The sequence below is a fragment of the Oncorhynchus kisutch genome, linkage group LG6 (assembly GCF_002021735.2).
Source record: "Oncorhynchus kisutch isolate 150728-3 linkage group LG6, Okis_V2, whole genome shotgun sequence".
Taxonomy (NCBI): Eukaryota; Metazoa; Chordata; class Actinopteri; order Salmoniformes; family Salmonidae; genus Oncorhynchus; species Oncorhynchus kisutch.
The window spans coordinates 15,092,757-15,118,813 of NC_034179.2; the positions used below are offsets into that span (position 1 = coordinate 15,092,757).

Sequence of the window (26,057 nt, forward strand, 5' to 3'; positions counted from 1 at the left end):
TCAGGCAGATCAGAGGCAGTAGGGATGACCAGGGATGTTCTCTTGATAAGTGTGTGTGAATTAGACCATTTTCCTGTCCTGTTAAGCATTCAAAATGTAATGAGTACATTTGGGAGTCAGGGAAAATGTATGGACTAATAAGGACATTTCCTTTAGGAATGTAGTGAAGTAAAAGTTTGTCAAATATAAACAAGTAAAGTACAAAAAATGAATATAAAATATAAAAATACTTGAATGTACTACTTAAGTAATTTACACCACTGGTGACAGCTTTCTCTCTCTCCCTCCCTCTCTCTCTCTCTCTCTCTCTCTCTCTCTCTTCACGTGTTTCCATGGTGACCACAGGTCATATAAGGCAGCAAAAGACTCTTAGCAGCTGGAAACACCCTACAGACACTTTTTCTGTCATCACTTTTTCTCTTCACAATAAATCTTGAATGTTTTTATCACAATTCTTAATTCATCCTTATAGGATGTAAGAGTTAAATGCAAACACTGTAAATTAAAATGTATTTTCTGAAGGATTATAGTTAAGCAATTCTGTATTCGACTGGCAGAATAAAAACTGAAGTTTAAGCATAGGGTTTGTGGTTAGGTTTAAGAACAAGGGTCAGATTAAGTTTAAGGCAAAGGCATTCAAGTTAACACCTGCCGCCATTCATTTCCTGCTGGTTAAATATACAATACCTATAGTTAATACATCCAAACTTAGCATTGAACCACAACTGAATCCCTATAGGTATATGTTATCAACAATGCAGATCTTCAGTGCTATGCTCTTAAAAAAAGGGTTCCATAAAGGTTCCTGGCTGTCCCCATAGGAGAACCATTTTTGGGTTCCATGTAAACTCAGCAAAAAAAGAAACGCCCTCTCACTGTCAACTGCGTTTATTTTCATCAAATTGATCAGAAATACAGTGTAGACATTGTTAATGTTGTAAATGACTATTGTAGCTGGAAACGGCTGATTAAAAAAAAAAAATGGAATATCTACATAGGCGTACAGAGGCCCATTATCAGCAACCATCACTCCTGTGTTCCAAAGGCACGTTGTGTTAGCTAATCCAAGTTTATCGTTTTAAAACGCTAATTGATCATTAGAAAATCCTTTTGCAATTATGTTAGCACAGCTGAAAACTGTAGTTCTGATTAAATAAGCAATAAAACTGAGAGTAGATGAGTATCTGGAACATCAGCATTTGTGGGTTTGATTACAGGCTCAAAATGGCCAACAGCAAATTCTTTCTTCTGAGACTCGTCAGTCTATTGTTGTTCTGAGAAATGAAGGCTATTCCATGCGAGAATTTGCCAAGAAGCTGACGATCTCGTACAACGCCTGTGTACTCCCTTCACAGAACAGCGCAAACTGGCTCTAACCAGAAGAGAAAGAGGAGTGGGGGGCCCCGGTGCACAACCTAGCAAGAGGACAAGTACATTAAAGTGTCTAGTTTGAGAAACAGACTCCTCACAAGTCCTCAACTGGCAGCTTCATTAAATAGTAACCCGAAAACACCAGTGTCAACGTCAACAGTGAAGAGGCGACTCCGGGATGCTGGCCTTCTAGGCAGAGTTGCAAAGAAAAAGCAATTTCTCAGACTGGCCAATTAAAACAAAAGATTAAACTGGGCAAAATAACACAGACACTGGACAGAGGAACTCTGCCTAGAAGGCCAGCATCCCGGAGTTGCCTCTTCACTGTTGATCTTGGATTAGCTAACACAACGTGCCATTGGAACACAGGAGTGATGGTTGCTGATAATGGGCCTCTGTACGCCTATGTAGATATTCCATTAAAACTCATCTGTTTCCAGCTATAATAGTAATTTAGAATGTTAAAAATGTCTACACTGTATTTCTGATACATTTTATGTTATTTTAATGTACAGCAAATGTGCTTTTCTTTCAAAAACAAGGACATTTCTAAGTGCCCCCAAACTTTTGAACGGTAGTGTACATCACTACCTTATCTGCTTAAATAAAATACAAAATAGTAGCTACCAAGGAGATCACAGAGGTTATTTTTAATGAGTGCATTACATAAGTGACTAGTTTGCATCAACTACCTCAACTAAAACCCCAGCAAAAGTTTTTGTCAGAAAATTTTGGTTTCGAATTACGACTTTCTGGCATGTTTGCCTCGTGATTTGTTGGGAAAGTTGCCCAAGCCAAACATTTTTTTTCCTTCATCAAAGTTGCCAAAAGAGTCATTGAAAGTAGACCCTAGTCACTGTTGCCTAGGGTGGGGTTTTGAGACTAATAAGTCTGGGATAATTACACAGCCAAAGACTTCAGCTGGAAACCCCAACCTGGCTCTATGTTGTAGTAATAACCATAGGGCAGAGGGAGAGCGTGAGTAGAGAGGGAGTCAACGAGAGAAAGAGAGTTTCTCAGCCTAGCCACTCTATCTCTCTCGCTCTCTCTTTGACTTTCTCTCTCTGTGTCTTTCTCCCTTTCTTTCTCTCTCTCTCTCTCTCTCTCTCTCTCTCTCTCTCTCTCTCTCTCTCTCTCTCTCTCTCTCTCTCTCTCTCTCTTGCCAAAGCAAGTGAAGTAGATAATATACCAAATTAAATAAACAATAAAAATTTACAGTAAACATTACACATACAGAAGTTTCAAAACAATAAAGACATTACAAATGTCATATTACGTATATATACAGTGTTGTAACGATGTACAAATGGTTAAGGGTACACAAGGGAAAATAAATTAGCATAAATATGGGTTGTATTTACAATGGTGTTTGTTCTTAACTGGTTGCCCTTTTCTTGTTGGTCTCTCTCTCTCTCTCACTCTCACTCTCATTCTCACTCTAGCAATTTCAATTCAATTTAAGGGCTTTATTGGCATGGGAAACACAAGTTAACATTGCAAATGCAAGTGAAGTAGATAATAAACAAAAAATATCATAAAAATGAACAGTAAACATTACACTCACAGAAGTTAAGAAAGAATAAAGACATTTCAAATGTCATATGTGCTAATAGTTAAAGTACTAAAGGGAAAATAAATAAACTATCTCTCTCTCTCCCCCTCTACGTCTCTCTCTCTTAATGACTTCAGGTCGCAGAGACAGGACCCCTCTTAAATAATGTAAATGTCTCAGGTCTTTGGGGAGTGTGCTGTTAGAGAAAGGAGGGTAGCTCGTATAATTACTGTTGCCATTTCTGGCTCACAGTGCATCAAACCAATTTCAAAAGGGATGCTTGTGCTTTTTTCGTTTATACCATATCTGTTTCAATTACCATTTGACCTGTTAGTAGTCTGTTGCTTGAAAGAGATAAACTCTTGTTGAAGAAAGTTGTCCTTCTGAAGTAGATGTTGATGAGTGTGTACTACTTAAGTTGCTTATTTTATTGTTGCAGTAGTGACTTTTTGCAGATAGTTTCAAGTTCAAAACAACTGCCCTTTCTCATTCCATTCCCATCTACCTTCTTACCCACAAGTCTCTTTATTACCTGACAGCACATGGCCCTTTTGTCACATATAATCAAACACTGTCTACTCTCTTATGGAAATGATTGGCCAACAGGAAATGTTTTATTTTAGAGCAGCTGCTGTTTCTCATGAGAGGGCAGATGGAAATCAAACCAAACAAGTTAAACATTCTAAGGTGTTTGAGTAGGACGGAATGGAAATAAAAATGGCTTGGTTTGGATTCAATTACAGAACCTGAATGTGTGTTTAGAAGGAAACCAGATGGCCCTGGGGAGGAGTATTACCAGGGTCTGGTCTGGACCCCTCAAGACCCTCACAGATAAGGACATCACCCTCAGATACCAGAGGAAAGGGAGAGGAAGAGAGGGGGGGGGGGGGGGGGATCATAAACAGATTCCAGTACAGTATCCTGGAAAAGTGTTTCATTTCATTGCAGGTTAGCCATTCCTCTCCCAGCTAGCACATTTGGTTCCATGGATGTCGTGGGAACGTACATTCTTGTTTTCCCTTTGGTTATGGGAACGTTTCTCCCTGGTAAAACTGAACGTTTTTTAAACATTCTGAGAACGGAAGTTAGCATTTTTGCTGTTCTGGGAACATACATTTTGAGTAAACAAGAAAGAAAAAGAACATGGCTCCATCCTGGTGGCGTAATCATTTCCCTGTGTCCTATCTGTGCTTAGAGTTCTAAACAGTTGCAGGGAGGTTCTGAGAATGCAGCTGCATTCCCTGAAAGTTTTCCCGGAAGGTTTAAACTGATAAGTTATTTGAAGGTAAAAAAAGTTCTGAGAACTTTCAATAAGACTTTAAATAACACTGCTAGTTTAGGTTAACTGTTTAGAACTCTAAGCACAGATAGGACACAGGGAAATGATTTTGATTAGGCATTAAACACGGTGTCAGTGAGATTCAAACCTATGACCTTCTGTTCTCTATCCACAGAATTAGAGCACTACGCCACCAGGATGGGGCATGCCATGTTCCTTTTCTTTCTTGTTTACTCATCCTGAACACCCTTAACAACATAGAGGACAGAGAGAACTGAATGTGTAGGTTTTAAAATAACATTCTTACAACATTACTAATGTTTTCTTCTGGTTTTTATGGAAAGTTTTCTTAATGTTCTGAGAACATGACTTTAAATAGAACAATGAGGAAACGTTATGCTGCAGTACTGAAATTCCCACCTGAGAAACACATGGTTATTAGAATATTATGAGCTAGTTGGGTATCCTGCACCATTCTCTAAGAAACACATGGTTATTAGAATATTATGAGCTAGTTGGGTATCCTGCACCATTCTCTAAGAAACACATGGTTATTAGAATATTATGAGCTAGTTGGGTATCCTGCACCATTCTCTAAGAAACACATGGTTATTAGAATATTATGAGCTAGTTGGGTATCCTGCACCATTCTCTAAGAAACACATGGTTATTAGAATATTATGAGCTAGTTGGTTATTCTGCACCATTCTCTAAGAAACACATGGTTATTAGAATATTATGAGCTAGTTGGGTATCCTGCACCATTCTCTAAGAAACACATGGTTATTAGAATATTATGAGCTAGTTGGGTATCCTGCACCATTCCCTAAGAAACACATGGTTATTAGAATATTATGAGCTAGTTGGGTATCCTGCACCATTCTCTAAGAAACACATGGTTATTAGAATATTATGAGCTAGTTGGGTATCCTGCACCATTCTCTAAGAAACACGTGGTTATTAGAATATTATGAGCTAGTTGGGTATCCTGCACCATTCTCTAAGAAACACATGGTTATTAGAATATTATGAGCTAGTTGGGTATCCTGCACCATTCTCTAAGAAACACATGGTTATTAGAATATTATGAGCTAGTTGGGTATCCTGCACCATTCTCTAAGAAACACATGGTTATTAGAATATTATGAGCTAGTTGGGTATCCTGCACCATTCTCTAAGAAACACATGGTTATTAGAATATTATGAGCTAGTTGGGTATCCTGCACCATTCTCTAAGAAACACATGGTTATTAGAATATTATGAGCTAGTTGGGTATCCTGCACCATTCTCTAAGAAACACATGGTTATTAGAATATTATGAGCTAGTTGGTTATTCTGCACCATTCTCTAAGAAACACATGGTTATTAGAATATTATGAGCTAGTTGGGTATCCTGCACCATTCTCTAAGAAACACATGGTTATTAGAATATTATGAGCTAGTTGGGTATCCTGCACCATTCCCTAAGAAACACATGGTTATTAGAATATTATGAGCTAGTTGGGTATCCTGCACCATTCTCTAAGAAACACATGGTTATTAGAATATTATGAGCTAGTTGGGTATCCTGCACCATTCTCTAAGAAACACGTGGTTATTAGAATATTATGAGCTAGTTGGGTATCCTGCACCATTCTCTAAGAAACACATGGTTATTAGAATATTATGAGCTAGTTGGGTATCCTGCACCATTCTCTAAGAAACACATGGTTATTAGAATATTATGAGCTAGTTGGGTATCCTGCACCATTCTCTAAGAAACACATGGTTAGTAGAATATTATGAGCTAGTTGGGTATCCTGCACCATTCTCTAAGAAACACATGGTTATTAGAATATTATGAGCTAGTTGGTTATCCTGCACCATTCTCTAAGAAACACATGGTTATTAGAATATTATGAGCTAGTTGGGTATCCTGCACCATTCTCTAAGAAACACATGGTTAGTAGAATATTATGAGCTAGTTGGGTATCCTGCACCATTCTCTAAGAAACACATGGTTAGTAGAATATTATGAGCTAGTTGGGTATCCTGCACCATTCTCTAAGAAACACATGGTTATTAGAATATTATGAGCTAGTTGGGTATCCTGCACCATTCTCTAAGAAACACATGGTTATTAGAATATTATGAGCTAGTTGGGTATCCTGCACCATTCTCTAAGAAACACATGGTTATTAGAATATTATGAGCTAGTTGGGTATCCTGCACCATTCTCTAAGAAACACATGGTTATTAGAATATTATGAGCTAGTTGGTTATCCTGCACCATTCTCTAAGAAACACATGGTTATTAGAATATTATGAGCTAGTTGGGTATCCTGCACCATTCTCTAAGAAACACATGGTTCTCAGAACTGGGTTCTCTTTCTCTTAATTTTTATTGAACCTTTATTTAACTAGGCAAGTCAGTTAAGAACAAATTCTTATTTACAATGACAGCCTAGGAACAGTGGGCCTTGTTCAGGGGATGAACGAGAGATTTTTACCTTGTCAGCTCAGGGATTCAATCTTGCAACCTTTCAGTTACTAGTCCAATGCTCTAACCACTAGGCTACCTGCCACCCCAGTCTTCACCAGTCCGGCCATCTTTATAAATAATAATTTGTTCTTAAATGACTCGCCTGGATAAATAAAGGTTAAATAAAAATAAAACAAACTCTCTCCCCTCTCTCGCTACCCCCCCCCCCCCCCCCCCCCCCCAGCTTGTTAACTGTAAATACATCCCCTGCCAGTGTGATGTATAGTGTTGTCTGTTGTGTGGGTGTAAGTCAGACCGCACTCCCCTGCTATCCCACCCTCTATCCCCCTTGTGTTGTTTAGATTCCTCGGGCCGACTCAATGTGCGTCCCAAATATCACCCTATTGCTTATATATTACCCTATTGCCTATGTAGTGCGCTATTTTTGACCAAAACCCTATGCACCCAGGTCAAAAGTAGTGCACTATAAAGGGAATAGGGTGCCATTTGTGACACACTTTCAGACCCTGGGCCTGAGCCTGATGAACTTCCATCGGCCAGCCCCATCCCAGCCCCTGGCTGCCAGGCTGTCTGTTTACCCAGCTCTCCCTCTGTTTACTGCCACAGAACAGATACATTCACCACTGTCACTCTGTCACAATGGATGGACACTCTGATCCTCCCAGAAAGAGAGAGTGAGTAGGGAGGGGGAGAAGGGCTGGGGGGAAGACAGGGAGAGAGAGAGACAGGGAGAGAGAGAGACACAGAGAGAGGCAGGCAGTGAGAGAACGAGAGACAGGGAGAGAGAGAAAGAGAGACAGGGAGAGAGAGAGAGACAGAGAGAGGCAGGTAGATAGAGAGACAGGGTGAGAGAGAGAAAGAGAGACATGGAGAGAAAGAAAGAGAGTCAGAGAGAGAGGTAGTGAACTTCTTGAGAGCTTCAGACTACCCATTTTCTCTCATAAATGGATCCATTAAAACCACATTAAAACTTAAAAGAGATGCATGAATTAGTTAATGGGGAATTTTTGCTTTTGAATGTCAAAAAGTCTGATGTGCTTTTGCAAGTTTTGCAAGAAAATATAATGAGGACTGAATTAGAACCAGTTAGGGCCTGTATTAATTCACCATCCCAAAGATGAAAAATAGATAATTTCACAATTCTTTTAAGGCAAGGTTGGAGGAGGGCAGCTAAATTCAGGAGAAAACCCCAACCGAGATTAGCACAAATTAGACTTCAGCTACTTGAAGCGCTGAGTCCAGGCCGACTGACTGAGGGTGTCCACTTACAGACATGATACAGAAGCATCTTTCTTGTTGTCTTATCAAGTCCAGATAGGACCGTCTCTCTTCCAGAAATAACTCCTTCAACTGTCTCAGAAGTGAGAGAAAATAGGATTCAGACCTTACAGTGGAAGTCAAGAAGTTTGTGCTTCGTTGCTTGTATGCATATTTATAAGAGTACTAGAAAATGTATAAAATGTGACATAAATGATTGTGTAAATTGACAGTTGATGATCATAGGTAACAATAACATACACAAATATTCCTTCCTTTCTTTCCTTCTCATTCCGCATGCTCTAGGAATAAAACACCATACAAACACCAGGTAAGGAGGGATACAACGTAGGGAGATCTGAAGGTTGTTGAGACAATTTTTATGTTCCTGGTTTCATTTAATGCTCTCCTTTTGAAAATGATTAGTCAATCTAATGGGAAATTTAGTGCAGGCTGCTTTGGGGTTATGGAATAATCAAGATATCATACACAAAAATTGCAATTCTCTTTGGACAAGTAGATGTTTCTGACTTTCATAAACCAGTGTGCAGATCACATCTCAACTGTAAAATGCTATATTGATTTAATGGATCATTTGAATTCTTGAATAAAATGTATTTCCACAAGTGTTTACACCGTGGAAATACCCCTGCCTGGGAGGATTTTGAGTGAACAGGAGAGAGATCAGTCTGCCCATGCATGACTCTATCTACATAGGATTGTAAAGTGTCCTGGGTGTAATCCTAGGCAACTTCAATCCGTTACAAGCTCAATAGTGGATTTTCACTTCCCAAACATACTGGTACATCCCACCACAACATCTACTGCATGCACACACACACACACACACACACACACACACACACGCACAGTCATGCACACACCTCATCTAATCTCAGAGCTTCTCAGAATCATCTCATGATTGCGTGTAGAGTCATTGAATCAGGCCCAGCATGCCAGTGGGGTGCAGGAAATAGACTAGAGGAAAGACTATCTCTGAGGAAGTACCATGGATTAAAGTCTTGTTCTGAACTGTGGGGGTCCTCCTCGCCAGCCTTGCGGAAGCTCACTACTATTGGCTCACTGGAAATCCCATTTTATCTGGATCAGCTGTGACGCCATCTCCATTATGAAGACCAGACTTCGTTAAAATAGTGAGGAGTTTGTAAGGATGTTTGTGGGGATAGTTGAAGGCCACAATAGAGAGAAAGTGTTATCCTCTTATGAGATCTAGTCAGGACCTATCTAGACTGATCCAGAGACTGCTGGGTATTGAGCTTCTATACCGGGGAAAAAGCGGGGAAAAGAGAGAGAGAGAGAGAGAGAGAGAGAGAGAGAGAGAGAGAGAGAGAGAGAGAGAGAGAGAGAGAGAGAGAGAGAGAGGGGCAGGAGCAGAGGCAGACAGGCAGCCAGCCAGGCTAGTGGAAGCTCACACAGACAGACAGGAGCAGCTCAATAAATCACTGTGTTGGATAGAGGGATTAGTCCAGGGCAGTTAGCTACCATCTCTTTACCAGCAACTCAATCCCATAATCACATACATAGAAAGGCAACACCATATGTCAACACCAACATGTCAATTTATATGTGTGAAACTCCATTGCTCTACAGGGCCAGTTTCTCAGATCCTTTCTCAAATGCTTTTCAGCCCAGGACTGGGCCTAATGTGTCTCAGAGAAACTGACCCTTGTCACTAAGAAAATAAATACAGATGCTGTTTTAGCACAGAAATGTGCAGTTACTTGTTGTCTGGTATTGACAAAGCAATACACTTTAATTTCACTGCCATTTGGGTTTTGATGGTGATTGGAAGGCTCTCTTATGATCATGATCTGGTTTTGGGTTCATCTGATGCAACATTCAGTTGTATACTCACATGGTACACACTACACAGGGAGAGCCGTTAGAGGTTTTGGGTTCTTCTGATCTGCGGCTGTCTGAGCAAACTTTCAATTGTATAATCAAACCTAATGTTGGGTCTGTCTGTGTCTGTCCTTCTTGTCTGTTTGTCTGTATACTCAGACCTGGTACACACTACACAGGGAGAGCCATCAGTGGTTTTGGGTTTGTCTGGCTGAGGCTGATTGAACCAACATCCAGTTGACCTGGTAGACAGAGGAAGAGCCAGGGAAGGAGAGCCATCAATGAGCTGGGAGCCATCAGGAAATTCCCACTACTGCCAGCTACACCCCATCCCCCCAGAGAAAAGAGCTCTAGCTATGTCTCTTTATTTCTAAAGAGTGTTCAACAGCTGACACCTCTACCTGTTCAGTCTGTTACAGTGGAGTGGAAAAGCAGGAAGAGGACCTTCAGTCCTGACATGGGGAAAGCAGCACAGAGACTATTCAAGTTTCATTCATATGAAAGTCTAGTTTATTCTTTCTCCGTGCATCACGACTCAACGCCCCATTTAATCTGTGTTCTGTTTGGTAGAATCTAGGAAAGAGATAAAACAGCAAAATAGAGCTGTGAGTGGACATTGTGTTTTAGACCTGGCTCACAGAGACAATGCATTTGCATTGCAAAACCAATCAAGGAAGTTACTTTGTTCAAACGTGTGGTAATTGCCACTCTTAAAAACGGAGATTGAATGCTTTAAACATATTTTTCATTTTGAAATCTGGCCTCATGAATCATATACTAAAGGGGCAATCCAAAACAACACTGTCCCCCACTATTTTGGGAAATGAAGGATGGGGCTGGAGAAACGTAACCACTTAAATTCATAGATAGAGCTATGGATGCAAGGACTGACCATCCATGATATAAAAATTATAGTTTTAACCAGGTTGAGGCTATAGTATTTGTTTACAAACATTGGAGTAAAACAAGCTTCTATCTTGGGTTCTGGTATGGTACGACAGTTGAACTAAAATGAATTAATAGACCAATAAGAGTCCCAAACCCATATCCTAACATATAGAATAATTTAAATGGATCGGTTGCTGTACATCTACCACAAATAACTATGGCAGTTAATTCTACCTAGATCGGTAAACTATCCAACTACATGTGCTATTGGCAACCTTATCATCCATACCAGATTAATAATAATACACAAATAAGTCAATATCACGTTATGAGATTTTTAATGACACGAACACATTCAATTCCCATCAAGGCCAATTGAAAAAAAAAAACTTTGTCCAGAGCAATGACTATTAACACAACAACTTGGAACATCAACACTGGTGATCGATTGAGGGGTCTAATTGTTTATTTTAGATAAGGGAAAACGGGCAAAAAAGGTCAACAATCACAGGTCGTTCCGGCTTTATCAAACTGTCCGTGTAGATAGGAACAGCAACCAGGTGTTTGAACGCCAACAGAACCAATAAGATAACTAAAACAGAACTTGGTTCAAAAGTGACACTTTGTTTCTGTTGAGAGGACACGTAACAGTTATTGTGACCAATATTATTGCATTGTGTACTACCAACCAGAAAAAAACATACGTCGTCACACTCCATTTGTAAAACTGAGTACAACATAGGACACGTTGAATGATTGACATGTTCAAAACACGTATTCATCAAGTCTAGAAAGATTGTGAATAAAAAGCACAATACCAAATATTTTCCATTAAAATCTTATGTACAGCATCCTTCACATTTACACGACAGTTGCTTTTAACACAGCAAGTTGTAGTTCCGACTTCCACTGGAAGGAAATTTAATTTCAGTACGTCGCCCAAAAACCAGGAGTCATTTCATGAGGCCTTTAAGGCTGAAATCCATCGGGTCTCGTTCACCCATAGCTTCTCAAGCAAACAAAACCAAAAACGTTAGTCCTAGACACAGGAAATACTTGGTCTGCAGCGTTCGGACACCCGTTGAATGAAACCAGCGGACTTCCTGGTCCTCGTCTGAAATAAAAATGAGAGGGGGGGGGGGGGAAGAACCCCCCAGCAAACATCATGAATAAAAGGAGACTGAAATGGAATGAGATGAGAAGGAACTGTAGCACAAATAAAGTGGACTGACAAATGGAGGAATGTGAATCGGGGAAATGGGGCCGTTGGCACATCGTCAGACCTGAAAACCCAGCCTCTCTGTAGCCTCTGAATAATCTTTTGTAGGTTCTCAGGGCAGAGCCACTGCCTGTGATGATCTACAGAAACCCATGCTGCTGCCCAGTGAGGTGCAAATGTGTTTTCTCATCCCCCATTCACAGCCAAACTGGTGCCACCTCTGATAATACCTTTCCCTATGTTACTCTCAAAGGCCTTGCAAAAGACACCCGGTAGACCACTCCTATTTTATCAACACAAACCAAGTCTGGTCTGATATGAACAGAGACAAATGGGGCTTTTGAGTAAGTAGACCTAAGCTGGAGGTTAAACATGTTAGCTAATACCCAACATCTTCCTCTTATCAGAGGATAAAAAAGGATTCAGACACTTTTTGAGTGACATTTTGGAGAGTGAAAAAGCAGAACATCTAGCAAATGTTCTTACCACAGTCCTCATGGAACACCTGAGGAAAACAGTGCATGACCCCATATCCACACCTGCAGTATGAGCAGCCTTTCTGAACCCACACCCCATGGGGAATGGTACCACAGCTCCTGTAAGCACACAAGGGACAAAGCAGAGAGAGATACATGTCAATATAGGCTAGATACATTACTTTTAGACTTCAAACTTAAATTAAATTACCTGACTCGTTCGTCGTATTCACAGCTCCGGCCAGTAAAATGTGGTGGGCATGCGCAAAAACTTCCCAAGATGCAGGTCCCTCCATTCTTACAGCAGTTACGACTCTGCTTTGCACCTTTAAAATTAGAGAAGGACATGGGGTAGAAGTTTAATATGGATGTTCTGAGCATTGTTGTATTACACTCAGGCTTCAGCCCCAGGGTGTGTTCAGAACATTATGCAACAATCAGATAGAACATATGCCAAGTAGAATAAACATGCCTGCTACATGTAAAATAAGTAACCATGTCGGTTCTATTAATTAAATTGTTATCTGCAACGTTCCATAATGTTTGCCTACTAAAATGGCCATAGCCTGAAGGCTAAGAAACTGTCCAGCTGACTGGAAGCACAGTTAACACGTTCCCACAGAGCCATGTTTTCAATCACTGCGCAATAAAAACAGACTTGGCCTACGTTTGTTTGAAATAAGACAACAAAAAACATCGATGCAGGATGACGAATGCGTGACAAAAAGCAAGACAGCAGAATTAATTCACCCAAGGTCAAGCTCAAACTCATTGCTGTGAGTTCATGGAGGCCATGAGAGGTTGATTTCAGTCATTTTACGCGATCAATGCCCAACTTACTTCCAGTGAGGCCGATGAATGGTAGGACAGATGCCGCATCGCGATGTTTCCTGTCCACAGTAGGAGAGTTCATCTCATTGAACTGGTTCAGGTAATCAGCGTGTTGGGTCGGCTTTCCATAGTCCGTTTTGGTCAATACCTCTATGGTTTTGGTGCATTCAGCTCCTTCACAGCCTTGGACATAAGAAAACATTTTATAAATAAATTAAAGGTTAATATTTAGGTATAACGTGTAAGCCGTTTCAGATGAGTAAACTAGGGCCGAAGCGAGGGCCAGATGCAACATATTGACATACCTGATCCAATTGTAATGGCCTCGCAGGCAACAGCTACCGAGAGCAAAACCCTAAAATACATGAAGGGGAAAATATTTCATGTTAAAATAAATCTAGACGGTAGGCATTTAACTTAAAAAAAGAAAGAAATTACAACATATTTTACCTAACCAATTAATCAATCAATCCATAGATTTACCTGAAAAGTTGACTCAAATTCATTTTATTTTCCCGGACAAAATGAACTTCCAAAGTCACCAGAGTTTGCTAACAATTACAAGCTCGCATGCAGAAGGCTTCTTCTAAAGCCTATTGCAACAGGCTAAAGTAAACAGTTAGCTCGCAAGTGATACTCAAACGACTGCTCCTCTCTTCTGTTCCAAGTCATCAAGCTCTGTATTCCAGAGGAGGCGATACTCTGGAGAAAAGCATCCAATATTGTGACGACCCTCCCGAAAGGCCTCACTCAAACAGCCGGCCCTGACAGTCAATTTACACCTATTTGCCCCGCCCCCTCCGGTTCCATACACATACATGAGATCACACCCACCTCCGGAATCTCGACATGCAAATGACGGAGAGCTCCTCTGTGAAGGTAAAGTTCGAGTTGCTGATTATAATATAGGACGGAGATTTGTAATGTAACAAAACAAGTTAGCACGCACATTGGAAACACCCAGAGCGCACACAATGTAGTTGGTGAAAAATAGGATTTGGTCTGCATAAGAAAAATATATACTAGTCACCCACACACAAAATATATACTAGTCACCCACACACAGAGGAACTTGGCTTCTAAAAGCCACACCACTTGTGTTTAGGTGAAAACGGTGGTCTGACCTCCTCAACAATTGTATTCCATCATAGGCCTATATCTTTATATCTCATGCAATAGTATCTGATTGCTTGCTGGAGATATATAGAAATATTTCAGAACATTTCTGCACCAGTCAGAAACCATTACTCCCTCCCACCATCCCACCCCCCACATACAACAGTCTACTGAGAAACATTCAGTTGTGCTCAGTGTTTCAGACATGGCTTCAACTAGGCTGCACTTGAACTGCTATTACAGTTTTCTGTGGGGTCATCTAGGGTCACCTTCTTATCCTTTTGTCATACATCCTAAATGGCATACTATTCCCTATAAAGTGCACTTCTTCTTTTTTTTTACCAGAGCCTTATGGTCCTGGTGAAAGGTAGTGCGCTAAAACCAAAAATAGCATGCCAAATGGGCCTCATTCATAGCAGTCCTAATGCCCCACTAAACCTTGGACTAATAACTCAAGGCTACTTCTCTTTGAGCCAGCAACTGATTTACATGTAGGCCAGTAGTGGACTAGGGGTTGTTGATTGAAATCAAAAGAAGTTAACAATGTGAAGTTTTGATCATGTGAAGACGTCAACTTGTCCCAAATGACACCCTATTCCTTATTTAGTGAACTCATTCTGACCAAAGCCCACAGGAAAACTAGTGGACTGTATAGAGAATAGGGTGCCATTTGGGATGCACTCTTGCTGGAGATTTGTCATATGAAGACATATTTTGTGTTGCCGTTGCCTTGCTTCATTTAGGCCTCCTTGGGCATGGGACATTGACAACCGTTTTCCTGCATATCCAGCCCTTGTGATGCCTTTAAGATCCCTAATATTCTCCTTGCATTGCAGAGATGAAGATGAGTCTGTCATGGAACGCAATCTCCAGAAGGCAGGAGATTGGCTACAGTGGCACTCTCTCATGAAAGCCTTCCATTAGGAATGAAGAGGATTAGTAAGCAAGGAAGTTGCAATAACAGCCAGTCATGCTCCTCCATATATTTCAGCTGGAGAAGACGCAGGAAGATGATAGGTAGTTAGTAAATCAGGGAGATTAACATGCTTTGAGAGAGGAGCAGGAACAGCTTAGATATCTGCATAGTCTGCCTGATTGCCTGTTCGCATATCAATGCTCCATACATTTCACAGTCTGGCTAAGCTGCTTTGCCAGGTGCATTTCCATAGCAGTAGATCTTGTTCCTGGGAGGGAGAGCCCTGTGCCACCCAGTGACACAGGAAATGGCATCACCACTGGCACTGTTCTCTGTGAGACACTAAACAGCTCAAGGGTGAAGTTTCCCCCAGGTGCAGAAAATATCTAGGATCAGATTCCCCTCCCCAACCCTGACCTTAACCATTAGTGGGGAAAACGCAAAACTGACCCAAGATCAGCGTCCAGGGCCAAGTTCACCCTACTCCATGCCGGCATGATCCATCAGTCTCTTCATGCTGGTTGATGAAAAGAAACACTATCAAATCAAATTGTATTAGTCACATGCGCCGAATACAACAGGTGTAGAAGACCTTACAGTGAAATGCTTACTTACAAGACCTTAACCAACGCAGTTTTAAGAAAAATAAGTGTTAAAGTAAAAAATAAATACTAAATAAATAAATAATTAAAGAGCAACAATAAAATAACAGTAGCGAGGCTATATACAGTGGGTACGTCAATGTGTGGGGGCACAGATTAGTCAAGGTAATTGAGGTAATATGTACATGTAGGTAGAGGTAAAGTGACTAAATCAAATCAAATCCAAATTTATTTGTCACATACACATGGTTAGCAGATGTTAATGCGAGTGTAGCGAAATGCTTGTGCTTCTAGTTCCGACAATGCAGTAATAACCAACATGTAATCTAACTAACAATTTCAAAACTACTGTCTTATACACAGTGTAAGGGGATAAAGAATATGTACATAAAGATATATGAATGAGTGATGGTACAGAGCAGTATAGGCAAGATACAGTAGATGGTATCGAGTACAGTATATACATATGAGATGAGTATGTAAACAAAGTGGCATAGTTAAAGTGGCTAGTGATACATGTATTACATAAGGATGCAGTAGATGATATAGACTACAGTATATACGTATGCATATGAGATGAATAATGTAGGGTATGTAACATTATATTAGGTAGCATTGTTTAAAGTGGCTAGTGATATATTTTACATCATTTCCCATCAATTCCCATTATTAAAGTGGCTGGAGTTGAGTCAGTGTCAGTGTCAGTGTGTTGGCAGCAGCCACTCAATGTTAGTGGTGGCTGTTTAACAGTCTGATGGTCTTGAGATAGAAGCTGTTTTTCAGTCTCTCGGTCCCAGCTTTGATGCACCTGTACTGACCTCGCCTTCTGGATGATAGCGGGGTGAACAGGCAGTGGCTCGAGTGGTTGTTGTCCTTGATGATCTTTATGGCCTTCCTGTAACATCGGGTGGTGTAGGTGTCCTGGAGGGCAGGTAGTTTGCCCCCGGTGATGCGTTGTGCAGACCTCACTACCCTCTGGAGAGCCTTACGGTTGTGGGTGGAGCAGTTGCCGTACCAGGCGGTGATGCAGCCCGCCAGGATGCTCTCGATTGTGCATCTGTAGAAGTTTGTGAGTGCTTTTGGTGACAAGCCAAATTTCTTCAGCCTCCTGAGGTTGAAGAGGCGCTGCTGCGCCTTCTTCACGATGCTGTCTGTGTGAGTGGACCAATTCAGTTTGTCTGTGATGTGTATGCCGAGGAACTTAAAACTTGCTACCCTCTCCACTACTGTTCCATCGATGTGGATAGGGGGGTGTTCCCTCTGCTGTTTCCTGAGTTCCCTCTGCTGTTTCCTGACTATACATAGATAATAACAGAGGATAGCAGCAGTGTAAAAATGGAGGCCAATGCAAATAGTCCAGGAAGCCATTTGATTAGCTGTTCAGGAGTATTATGGCTTGGGGGTAGATCCACGATAACTCAAACATTGCATGTATATGAGGCGATAGTAAACCACAAGTATCAAGTCACAACGTTCAATAACAATACGCTTGGTCTGGTGGTGGTCACAGAATTTCCTCACTTTAAAAAACCTGTACTCTTTATTGAGCTGTAGATGCTCAAAAACAGCCTCATCTTTTGGGCTATTTGTCATTTTCATTGATTATGTTCCCAATGTCACCCTTTTCCCTATATAATGCAGTATTGTCCAGAGCCCCACAGACCCTGGTTAAAAGCAGTGCACTATAATGGGAATAGGGTGTCATTTGCAACTGCTATGTTAAAAATCCCACTGACATAAAGTACCTTGACTGAGAACATCTGCTTCTTTCACAGATATCTCAGTAAATAACAGTGAAGAATTTAAGCGTGAATCATTCAAACGGTTATGCAGTTATTATCCAGGAGAATTTATAATTGCTGTAAGACTTTCTATTATCTGATGTAGGCAGCACCCACATATTCTCCTAATCATCGCTATAAATGGTGTCATGGACCAAAAGCGTGTCGGCTGTAGCCTGTCCATGGGCATACACTGTAATCTCTCTCTCTCTCTCTCTCTCTCTCTCTCTCTCTCTCTCTCTCTCTCTCTCTCTCTCTCTCTCTCTCTCTCTCTCTCTCCACTCATCTCTCTCTCTCTCTCCACTCATCTCTCTCTCTCTCTCTCTCTCTCTCCACTCATCTCTCTCTCTCCACTCATCTCTCTCTCTCTCTCTCTCTCTCTCTCTCTCTCTCCACTCATCTCTCTCTCTCTCTCTCTCTCTCTCTCTCTCTCTCTCCACTCATCTCTCTCTCTCTCCACTCATCTCTCTCTCTCTCTCTCTCTCTCTCTCTCTCTCTCTCTCTCTCTCTCTCTCTCTCTCTCTCCCTCTCTCCACTCATCTCTCTCTCTCTCCACTCATCTCTCTCTCTCTCTCTCTCTCTCTCTCTCTCTCTCTCTCTCTCTCCACTCATCTCTCTCTCTCTCTCTCTCTCTCTCTCTCTCTCTCTCTCTCTCTCTCTCTTAATACAAAATTAACAGTAAACATTACACTCACAGAACATGACACACTCTCACTCTCTCAGACAAGTTACTAAATAAAGGTTGCATCATCAGCAGGCCAGATGAGTGGAGTGTGCAGTGAGAGAGGCAGCTACCATAAGCAAAGACACAAATGATGGTTCATGTGTCTCAGCAGTTGTTCTAGTGAGAGGGGTCTTACATCAGGCACAGGGTCGTGAGTTCAGGTGGTCAAGCCCAATCTGAGACAGCGTCCATGGGGGAAAGTGGTCTGAGTCTCCTGTTCCCTGTTCCTGAACCGTAAACATGACCTTCATGTCATTGAACAAACAAACACTCTGTCATTATATCAAACCTGTCAGAGAGGAACGACCAAATAGATAGTTATAGTGGCTGAGAGAGAATAGAGTAGATGTCACGGGTCAAAATTTTGATTGATGACCCTATGTGAACTCTATGTGAACCCTATGTAGTGATGACGTGTGCATGTCTTCTGGTCAGGCAAGCCTGGTTAGGTGGGGGCTATGGGGTGAGTAAGGGTCCCTTTGACAGGCCGTTAATGATTGATGACCCAAGCCTGATAGACAAGCCTGGTTAGGTGGGGGCTATGGGGTGAGTAAGGGTCCCTTTGACAGGCCGTTAATGATTGATGACCCAAGCCTGATTTATGACCCTATGTAATGATTTATGACCCTATGTCATGTAGAAGGGTGCATGCCCTGGGTTGAGTAAGTGACCATGTGTCAGGTCAACCTGTTACTGTTTCTCACGGTTTGGGTTGGTTAAGGCCCCTTATAAAGCCGCTGAACAATACCTGTTTAAGACTGTACATGATAACCCCCCTGAATATTAAACAAAAATGACACCTATGCCAATTTTAGGGATGTTATGCTCGGCTTGTCATGAACCCAGTGACCAAAGCCTTGAAGAAGTTCTGTGTGAAGCTCCAGAATGTTTTAAAGGATTTTTGGGTACGAGTGAGGGCCACATGTCTTACATATTCCACCCGGAGGATTCTACGGTAAAGATATTCACAGACCGTGGACCCAAACCCCTTTATCCTGCAAAACCTGGGAGTTTTCCCCCGGCTCTGGGGATGAGAGAATGGCTAAACATCAGGCTGGCTCTTTGTAAAATTGAACAGGTCCTAAGTGTTACAAATGTGCCAGGATATGCGTTGGAAGAACAGGTCTGCGGCCGCAGTGATCTCAAGGCTCTAAGAATTGCTTCAATGGACTATAGCCCTGACAACAAAGTGACAATTTTAGCCTGTGACCTTTATGATAAGGCTAATGCTACAAAGTCTGTCAATTCTCCGGTAGCTTCCAGAGCCCGCAAACATGTAAACTTTTTTATTCCTGTGTTTAGTTTTAAATGGGTGGATTATCCAATTTTCATAACACTTATGAATAAGCTGGACATTCTCTTCCAAAATGGGGAACAGTTAAAGCGCTGGGCGAGGCTTTCCTTGAGACAGAGTCAAGACCAAAAGGCCCGACGGCGGATCTACCCCTGGAGTGAAAACTTACCATGTGTTGATGGACATAGCAAGAGAGCCTTGCCTTTTGAGGGTGAACTCGACACGGACAATTGCGGTTGGTTGCATAAGCTCCCAGGATCTGTAAGAAAGGCATCGTAAAATACCTTAAGAATGTAACGATATAAAATGTATGTACTAAATATTTTGAATGAAATAAATGGTTTTAAAATCAGAATCTCACCACGTTATGAACTCTCGCGTTTGTTCACTCTTAGCGCAGTCTGTCCCTGAGAAAAATCTTGCGGAAAAAGCCATGTGCGCGCGTATGTGCGTGAGGGAGTTTTCTGTAGTGGCTGTGTGTGTGTGTGTGTGTGTGTGTGTGTGTGTGTGTTTCAAAAACAGAAAAAGGGGGGCGGGTTGTTTGTTAAAAAAATACCATTGCATGCCTGGTGGGTCGTTTGAAACCAAGGTTTACACTAGCCTGCAAAACAGATGCCTACCCCCCAACAATAATATTGTGTCTTACGACTCCTAATCTTAAAGGCCTTTCATAAAACTATTTTTTTTAGGTGGGCTAAAAAAGTCATTCATCCCAGCGATGTCGAGAACAACACACCCCATGCATCTAGGTGCTAGCACCCCGGAGATTTTAGAAGCTCCAAAAGGATCCTAATGTTTAGACACACCCAATACCATGTGTTTGAAATGTGTCAAATATACCATGGGCGGGGGTATAGCCCGAAAAAAACGACAAACCCCAAATGCTATGTAAAAAAATCATTCAGGGGTTTTTCTCTAGGTCGTAGGGTACAAAAGCGCTAGAAACCATGGGCAATGTTAGCAGCGTTTTAGTTCCGATGCAAACAGCACCTCCAGAAACTCCAAGAATCGTTATCGGACTGAAGCGTTAAAAAAGATAATCGGGGAAAAAAGTCTAATGGATCTATCGCAAGGTGAGTTCTTGAAATAAATCTTTATTAGATTTGGTTGTTGTTGGGGAATTGTTTGAAAAGCGTGGGATGTTATAGAAATATTAAACAATCATTAGGATCAGTATGCTTACCGTATAACAAGGCAATATTAGCTAAAGTGATTATAGCTTTAATATTGTCGAATGTTTTATAGATTCTGAAGCATTCACGCAGATACTCCGAGGTATAACTGAGCTCGAATCATCCCATGGGGCTCCGAAACAAACGCCTGCCCTGAATTGTCAACGTAAGTAAGCTCCAAGAATTCCATACATAAAAATATTTATACCTTAAAAACAAAAGTGTGGGCATCTTATATTAAAAGTTATTTTATATGTTTACAGAGGACCTAAAGCCTAGAAGGTTAAACGATGCCCTATGGAGCCTGAACGGTTTCTGCGAAGCATATGACTACGAGACAATTCTGCCCTACTCCCAGGATGTATTTACCCAAAAGCAGCGAACAGAGACTTTAAACGGCAGGTCAACTCCCCTTGGCCAGGACAACGTTGTCCCCCATATTTCTAAACACCAAAGGATAATTAGTGCTCAGATCCACAGTTCCGCTTCACCCGAACAATTCTACTTGGCCGATATTCACGAGACGTCGTTCCAAGGACTAGGTATGAATCAATTATATATTATTATTTATATATATTATTATTTTAATATTTATATATTTTTTTTATGCCGGAATATGTTAAAACAAGGCCTAATGCTGTTTTTTTGTTTGTTTTTTCAGGCTCCCCATCTACCGGACCTGCAGATGTTGTAATACAGGTTGAACAAACACAACAGTCCCTGGTTTCAGAGCTTCTTCAGAACAGCCCTCGTCAAAAAGCCGAGGTATTTAATTAATGTATTGTTAATATATAGGCTTATATCTGAAATGTATTTGGCATTTTTAACATATTTTAGGGTTAATAACCTATTTGTGTATGTATTATTTTTATTTCAGACTCCTCACCGGCTTATGAACACAACGCACAAACATCGGAGGATGCCCAGACAAGCATCCCCGAGGAGGCTCCAAAGACACCAGCGAAACCTGATGATGTCAAAGATTTAAATGACATTTCTGAGGTAGACGATTTGATGTTCTGTGAAGCTGCCAACCTTCTTGAATCGGCCAATTCTGTGGGGGAAACAGCAGATTCTGAAATAGACCAAGAACGTTTTTTCAAAGCGTTTACCCTGGGTTTAAAATCACGAAAGGCTCTACTCCAGAGGCGCATGTGTATTCTACTCGAGCATCAATACAATCAGGATGTGTCATTCTGGCGTAGCGAGCTACCCCGTATGTTAAAAAACATTAGGGCTAAAACAAGCAAATACCGCCGTTAAAAAACACACATGTAAACACACACACACACACACACACATCCTTAATTAGACAGATGGCGCCCCCTATAGACCAAAGTGAGACAATTGAAACACTCTTAGCCAGGATCCCTACAGAGCTCCAAGATATAGTTAACCATATGAATGATTCGGGGGTAATTGACATAATGACAATAGATGAAAATCTATTATCCCAGATTCCCTCCGAACTCATAGACATTATTACACGTATGAATGAGTCAGGGCCTTCCGAGGAAAACATGTTAACACAGATTCCCGAAACCATCATATCTCTAATTACCCAGCTTAACGCGAGCCCTAGGTTTAATTCGGCCCCACAGACACCTCTAAGACAGCCTTTAACAACATTGTCCGAAGAGTCTGAAAGTCAATATGCTGTTTTTGAACAGTTGGACAAATGTCTAGCAAATCTGGAGGGGGGCGGTCTTGAGATCAGTGTACAGAACGAGAGCGCTAGGTTTAATTCGGCACCCCAGACACCTATAAATCAGCCTTTAACACCAATGTCCGAAGAGTCTGAAACCCAATACGATGTTTTTGAACAGTTGGACAATTGCCTAGTAAATCTGGAGGGGGGAGGTCTTGATCGAAGTGTACATGTTTTGCGTCGAAATAAATTCAACAATATTGAGGTTCGCCAGTTTTTCAATTTCGCATGGGGGGGTCAGATTCGGGAATATGCTGTGTTTTACGTAATGCTTATGGACACTTTGAATGAACTGTTAGCGAGGATCAGAGATTATAGCGAACCTAGGGATCTCTTACAGTTGGAAATTTGTGGAGACAGTCTACAGAGCAAGGTATCGCTTATTTTACAGAATGGTGAAGCAGAGCTTGAACAATTTGTTAAACTGCTAGAACGCCTTGTACAGTCAAATTTAAACGTGCTAGCAGATAGGACCCTCGAACTTGTAGTACAATTAGTACGCCAACCACAAGGGGGCGGGGGTCAGAGACGAAAGCTCGAGAGTTTAATGCAGTCCGAATCATAAGCAATAAAAGGGCCTATCTCATAAACGTTCACAATCCAGGTAATAAGCTATGTTTTGCCATAGGTTTGGCCCACTTACTCAGCCCCGGATGTACGGATCAAGCCGCGTTACATAAAGCTCTCGAGCTACAAACTGCGGTGGGTCTCGGTATACAGGATGCTGTGGCTTTCTCAGACATAGTCAAATTTGAAAACTTTCTGAACATCAAGATTGTGGTTTTGTACCACAGTAGGGCTAATGACGCTCTCCTCAAGTTCCAAAATATACCCGAACCACATCCTAAGACTATGTACTTTTATGTGCAAAATGAGCATTACTATGCCGTAACTAACATCACAGCCTTTTTAGGCGCGCCATATGTCTGTCCAGCCTGTCATACCGGCTACACACGCATGGGGGGGCACTCGTGCCGTTACAACTGTTCAGTATGTCTGGATAAACATTGCCCTATGCAGCCGCTAAACTTGACCCCCTGTGCGGATTGTCACCGCACATGTCGTTCGGCCTACTGTTACGAAAAACACAAAACTGAAACATGGCATCCCAAGGCATGTAAATCTGTAAGCAGTTGTGACATTAACAAGAAATGTCCAAAATGTCATTGCAATTACAACCTTAAAATAGATAGCCCTAAACCTCATGTTTGTGGAATTATACACTGCCCAATCTGTAAAGGTCCTTTGAAAAGCAGAGACGCGGAAGCAGTTCAAGAAGTAACACATGAGTGTTACATTCAGCCCTTGGCTGAAGATGAACATACAGAGAAATATGTGTTTTATGATTTTGAGACAACTCAGCAATCAGGGGTTCATTTGCCTATTTTTGTGTCAACCATGACTTTCAAGGGTGAAAAATGGTCGGCCGAGGGACCCGATTGTGCCCAACTCTTTCTAAAACATTTTAGAAAAGCCCAGTACAGAAACTTCACGTTATAGCTCACAATGCTAGGGCCTATGACTCCTATCTGCTTCTGAACCCTTTGATACAGCAAGGCGTGGCACCCAGTGTCATAGCTCAAGGGAGTAAAATATTATGCTTTGTTGACCCCGCCTTCAAACAGAGATACATTGACAGCTTAAGCTTCTTACCCATGAGATTGGCTCAAATGCCAGAGGCCTTGGGTTTGAAAACTCTGTCAAAGGCTATTTCCCTCATTTCTTCAGCATCTGAGGAGAAATCTACATTATATAGGATCTTATCCAGCCCCCGAAATGTACGGGTGTGATCAAATGTCTCCCAAAGAGCGTGAGAGATTTCATGACATGGTACGAGACGTAAGACATGGCACTTTTGATTTCCATAAAGAGATGGAATTCATACTGTGACAATGACGTTGTTATACTTCGTGAAGGATGCCTCAGATTCAGAGAAGAGGTAATCAAAGATGCGGGCATTGACCCCTGGAGCGTACAACTATTGCATCAGGCGTGCATGAAAACCTATCGTACACACTATCTAACTCCTGAATCTATAGCTATCCCACGCCAGACAACTACCGACGCCAATTCAAGGCCTACTCTAGTGGTTCCATTCAATGGTTGGGTACTTGGCCCAGGATAAAGATATTTTTATCCAACATGCTTTGAATCGGGGGGAGAAGGCTTTTGGCTTCCATGTAGATGGATACACACAGATTGACGGGGTTGAGACAGTGTATGAGTACAACGGTTGTTTCTTCCACGGTTGTAAATTATGCTTTGTCCCCCACACCTTGTGTGTCCTAACCCAAAAGACTTTTGGGGAAATGTACCAAGAGTTTCAAGACAAACTGAATTCTTTAAAGGCTACTTACGGGTTTAAAAGTTGTGGTTTTTGTGGGAGCACGAATGGACAGCCCTCAAAAAGGCAGATCCTAGTGTTAAGGCCTTCCTTACCCATTATGACCCTCCAGAGCCCCTGGAACCGCGACAGGCCTTGTTTGGAGGCCGGACCAATGCTTTGACATTGCGTTATGTAGCTCAACCCGACGAGACAATAGGCTATGTAGATTTTACATCCCTATATCCTCATGTAATGAGTTCCTCATTCTATCCTATAGGGCATCCTGAAATTATTCACAGCGACTTTGACGAACCCCAAAATTATTTTGGTTTAATCAAAGCGACTGTCTACCCTCCTAGGGGGCTGTTTATACCTGTGTTGCCTTACAAGGGTCCTAAAGGAAAACTTTTCTTTCCCCCTTTGTCGCACATGCTGTGAAAACCACAACCAGGAAAACCCTGTGATCACACAGATCAAGAAAGAGCCCTGACCGGTGTATGGGTCACTGTAGAATTCTCTAAGGCTTTAGAGAAGGGGTATCGTGTGGCCAAAATCTTTGAAGTGTGGAACTTTTCCAGGAAATCAGACACACTTTTTAAAGAGTACATCAAAACCTTCTTGAGATGCAAGCAGATGGCTTCAGGCTATCCTGCATCGGTCACAGATCAAGAAAGTAAAGACCAGTACATTCAAGACTACCATGACAGAGAAGGCATACTTCTTGACCCTGACAGAATAGAGGTCAACAAAACCAAAAGAAATGTGTCGAAATTGTACTTGAACTCCCTTTGGGGGAAATTAGCGCAGAGAGATGCACTATGCTAACAACTCGATCATTAAAGACCCCGAAGAATTTTTGGAATTTGTTTTTTCTGGACCAATACGAAATTTCCACATTTTCTCTTCTTGAGTCAAGACCATTGCCATTGGTGCAATGGAGGCGCACCCCAAAGTGGGTTCTACCCCCGGGTAATGTAAATGTGTTTCTTGCAGCATTTACCACAGCCCTATGGCCGCCTCTGAACTGTACACCCTCATGGAACAGCTTCAGAGGCGGGTTATTTACCACGACACAGACTCTGTGGTCTATGTAAGCAAAACCGGGGGATTGGAACCCCCCACTTAGCAACTATCTTGGGGGTTTAACGAGTGAACTCGAAGAGGGTGACCATATTACAGAATGGTCCTCATGTGGTGTC

At 41.6% G+C, this 26,057-nt stretch overlaps 1 protein-coding gene across 1 annotated transcript; it reads right to left on the reverse strand.

Moving 5' to 3' along the window:
- Window positions 1-11,014: 11,014 nt before the first annotated feature.
- Window positions 11,015-14,100, reverse strand: tdgf1 (teratocarcinoma-derived growth factor 1). The gene is made up of 6 exons (XM_020484468.2): window positions 13,703-14,100; window positions 13,525-13,574; window positions 13,229-13,402; window positions 12,600-12,714; window positions 12,399-12,508; window positions 11,015-11,807 (listed from the first exon to the last, which is right to left on the reverse strand). Exons 1-6 carry the CDS (start codon window positions 13,723-13,725, stop codon window positions 11,704-11,706), a joined length of 576 nt encoding a protein of 191 aa, XP_020340057.1. The 5' UTR covers window positions 13,726-14,100; the 3' UTR covers window positions 11,015-11,703.
- Between the last annotated feature and the right edge of the window lie 11,957 nt (window positions 14,101-26,057).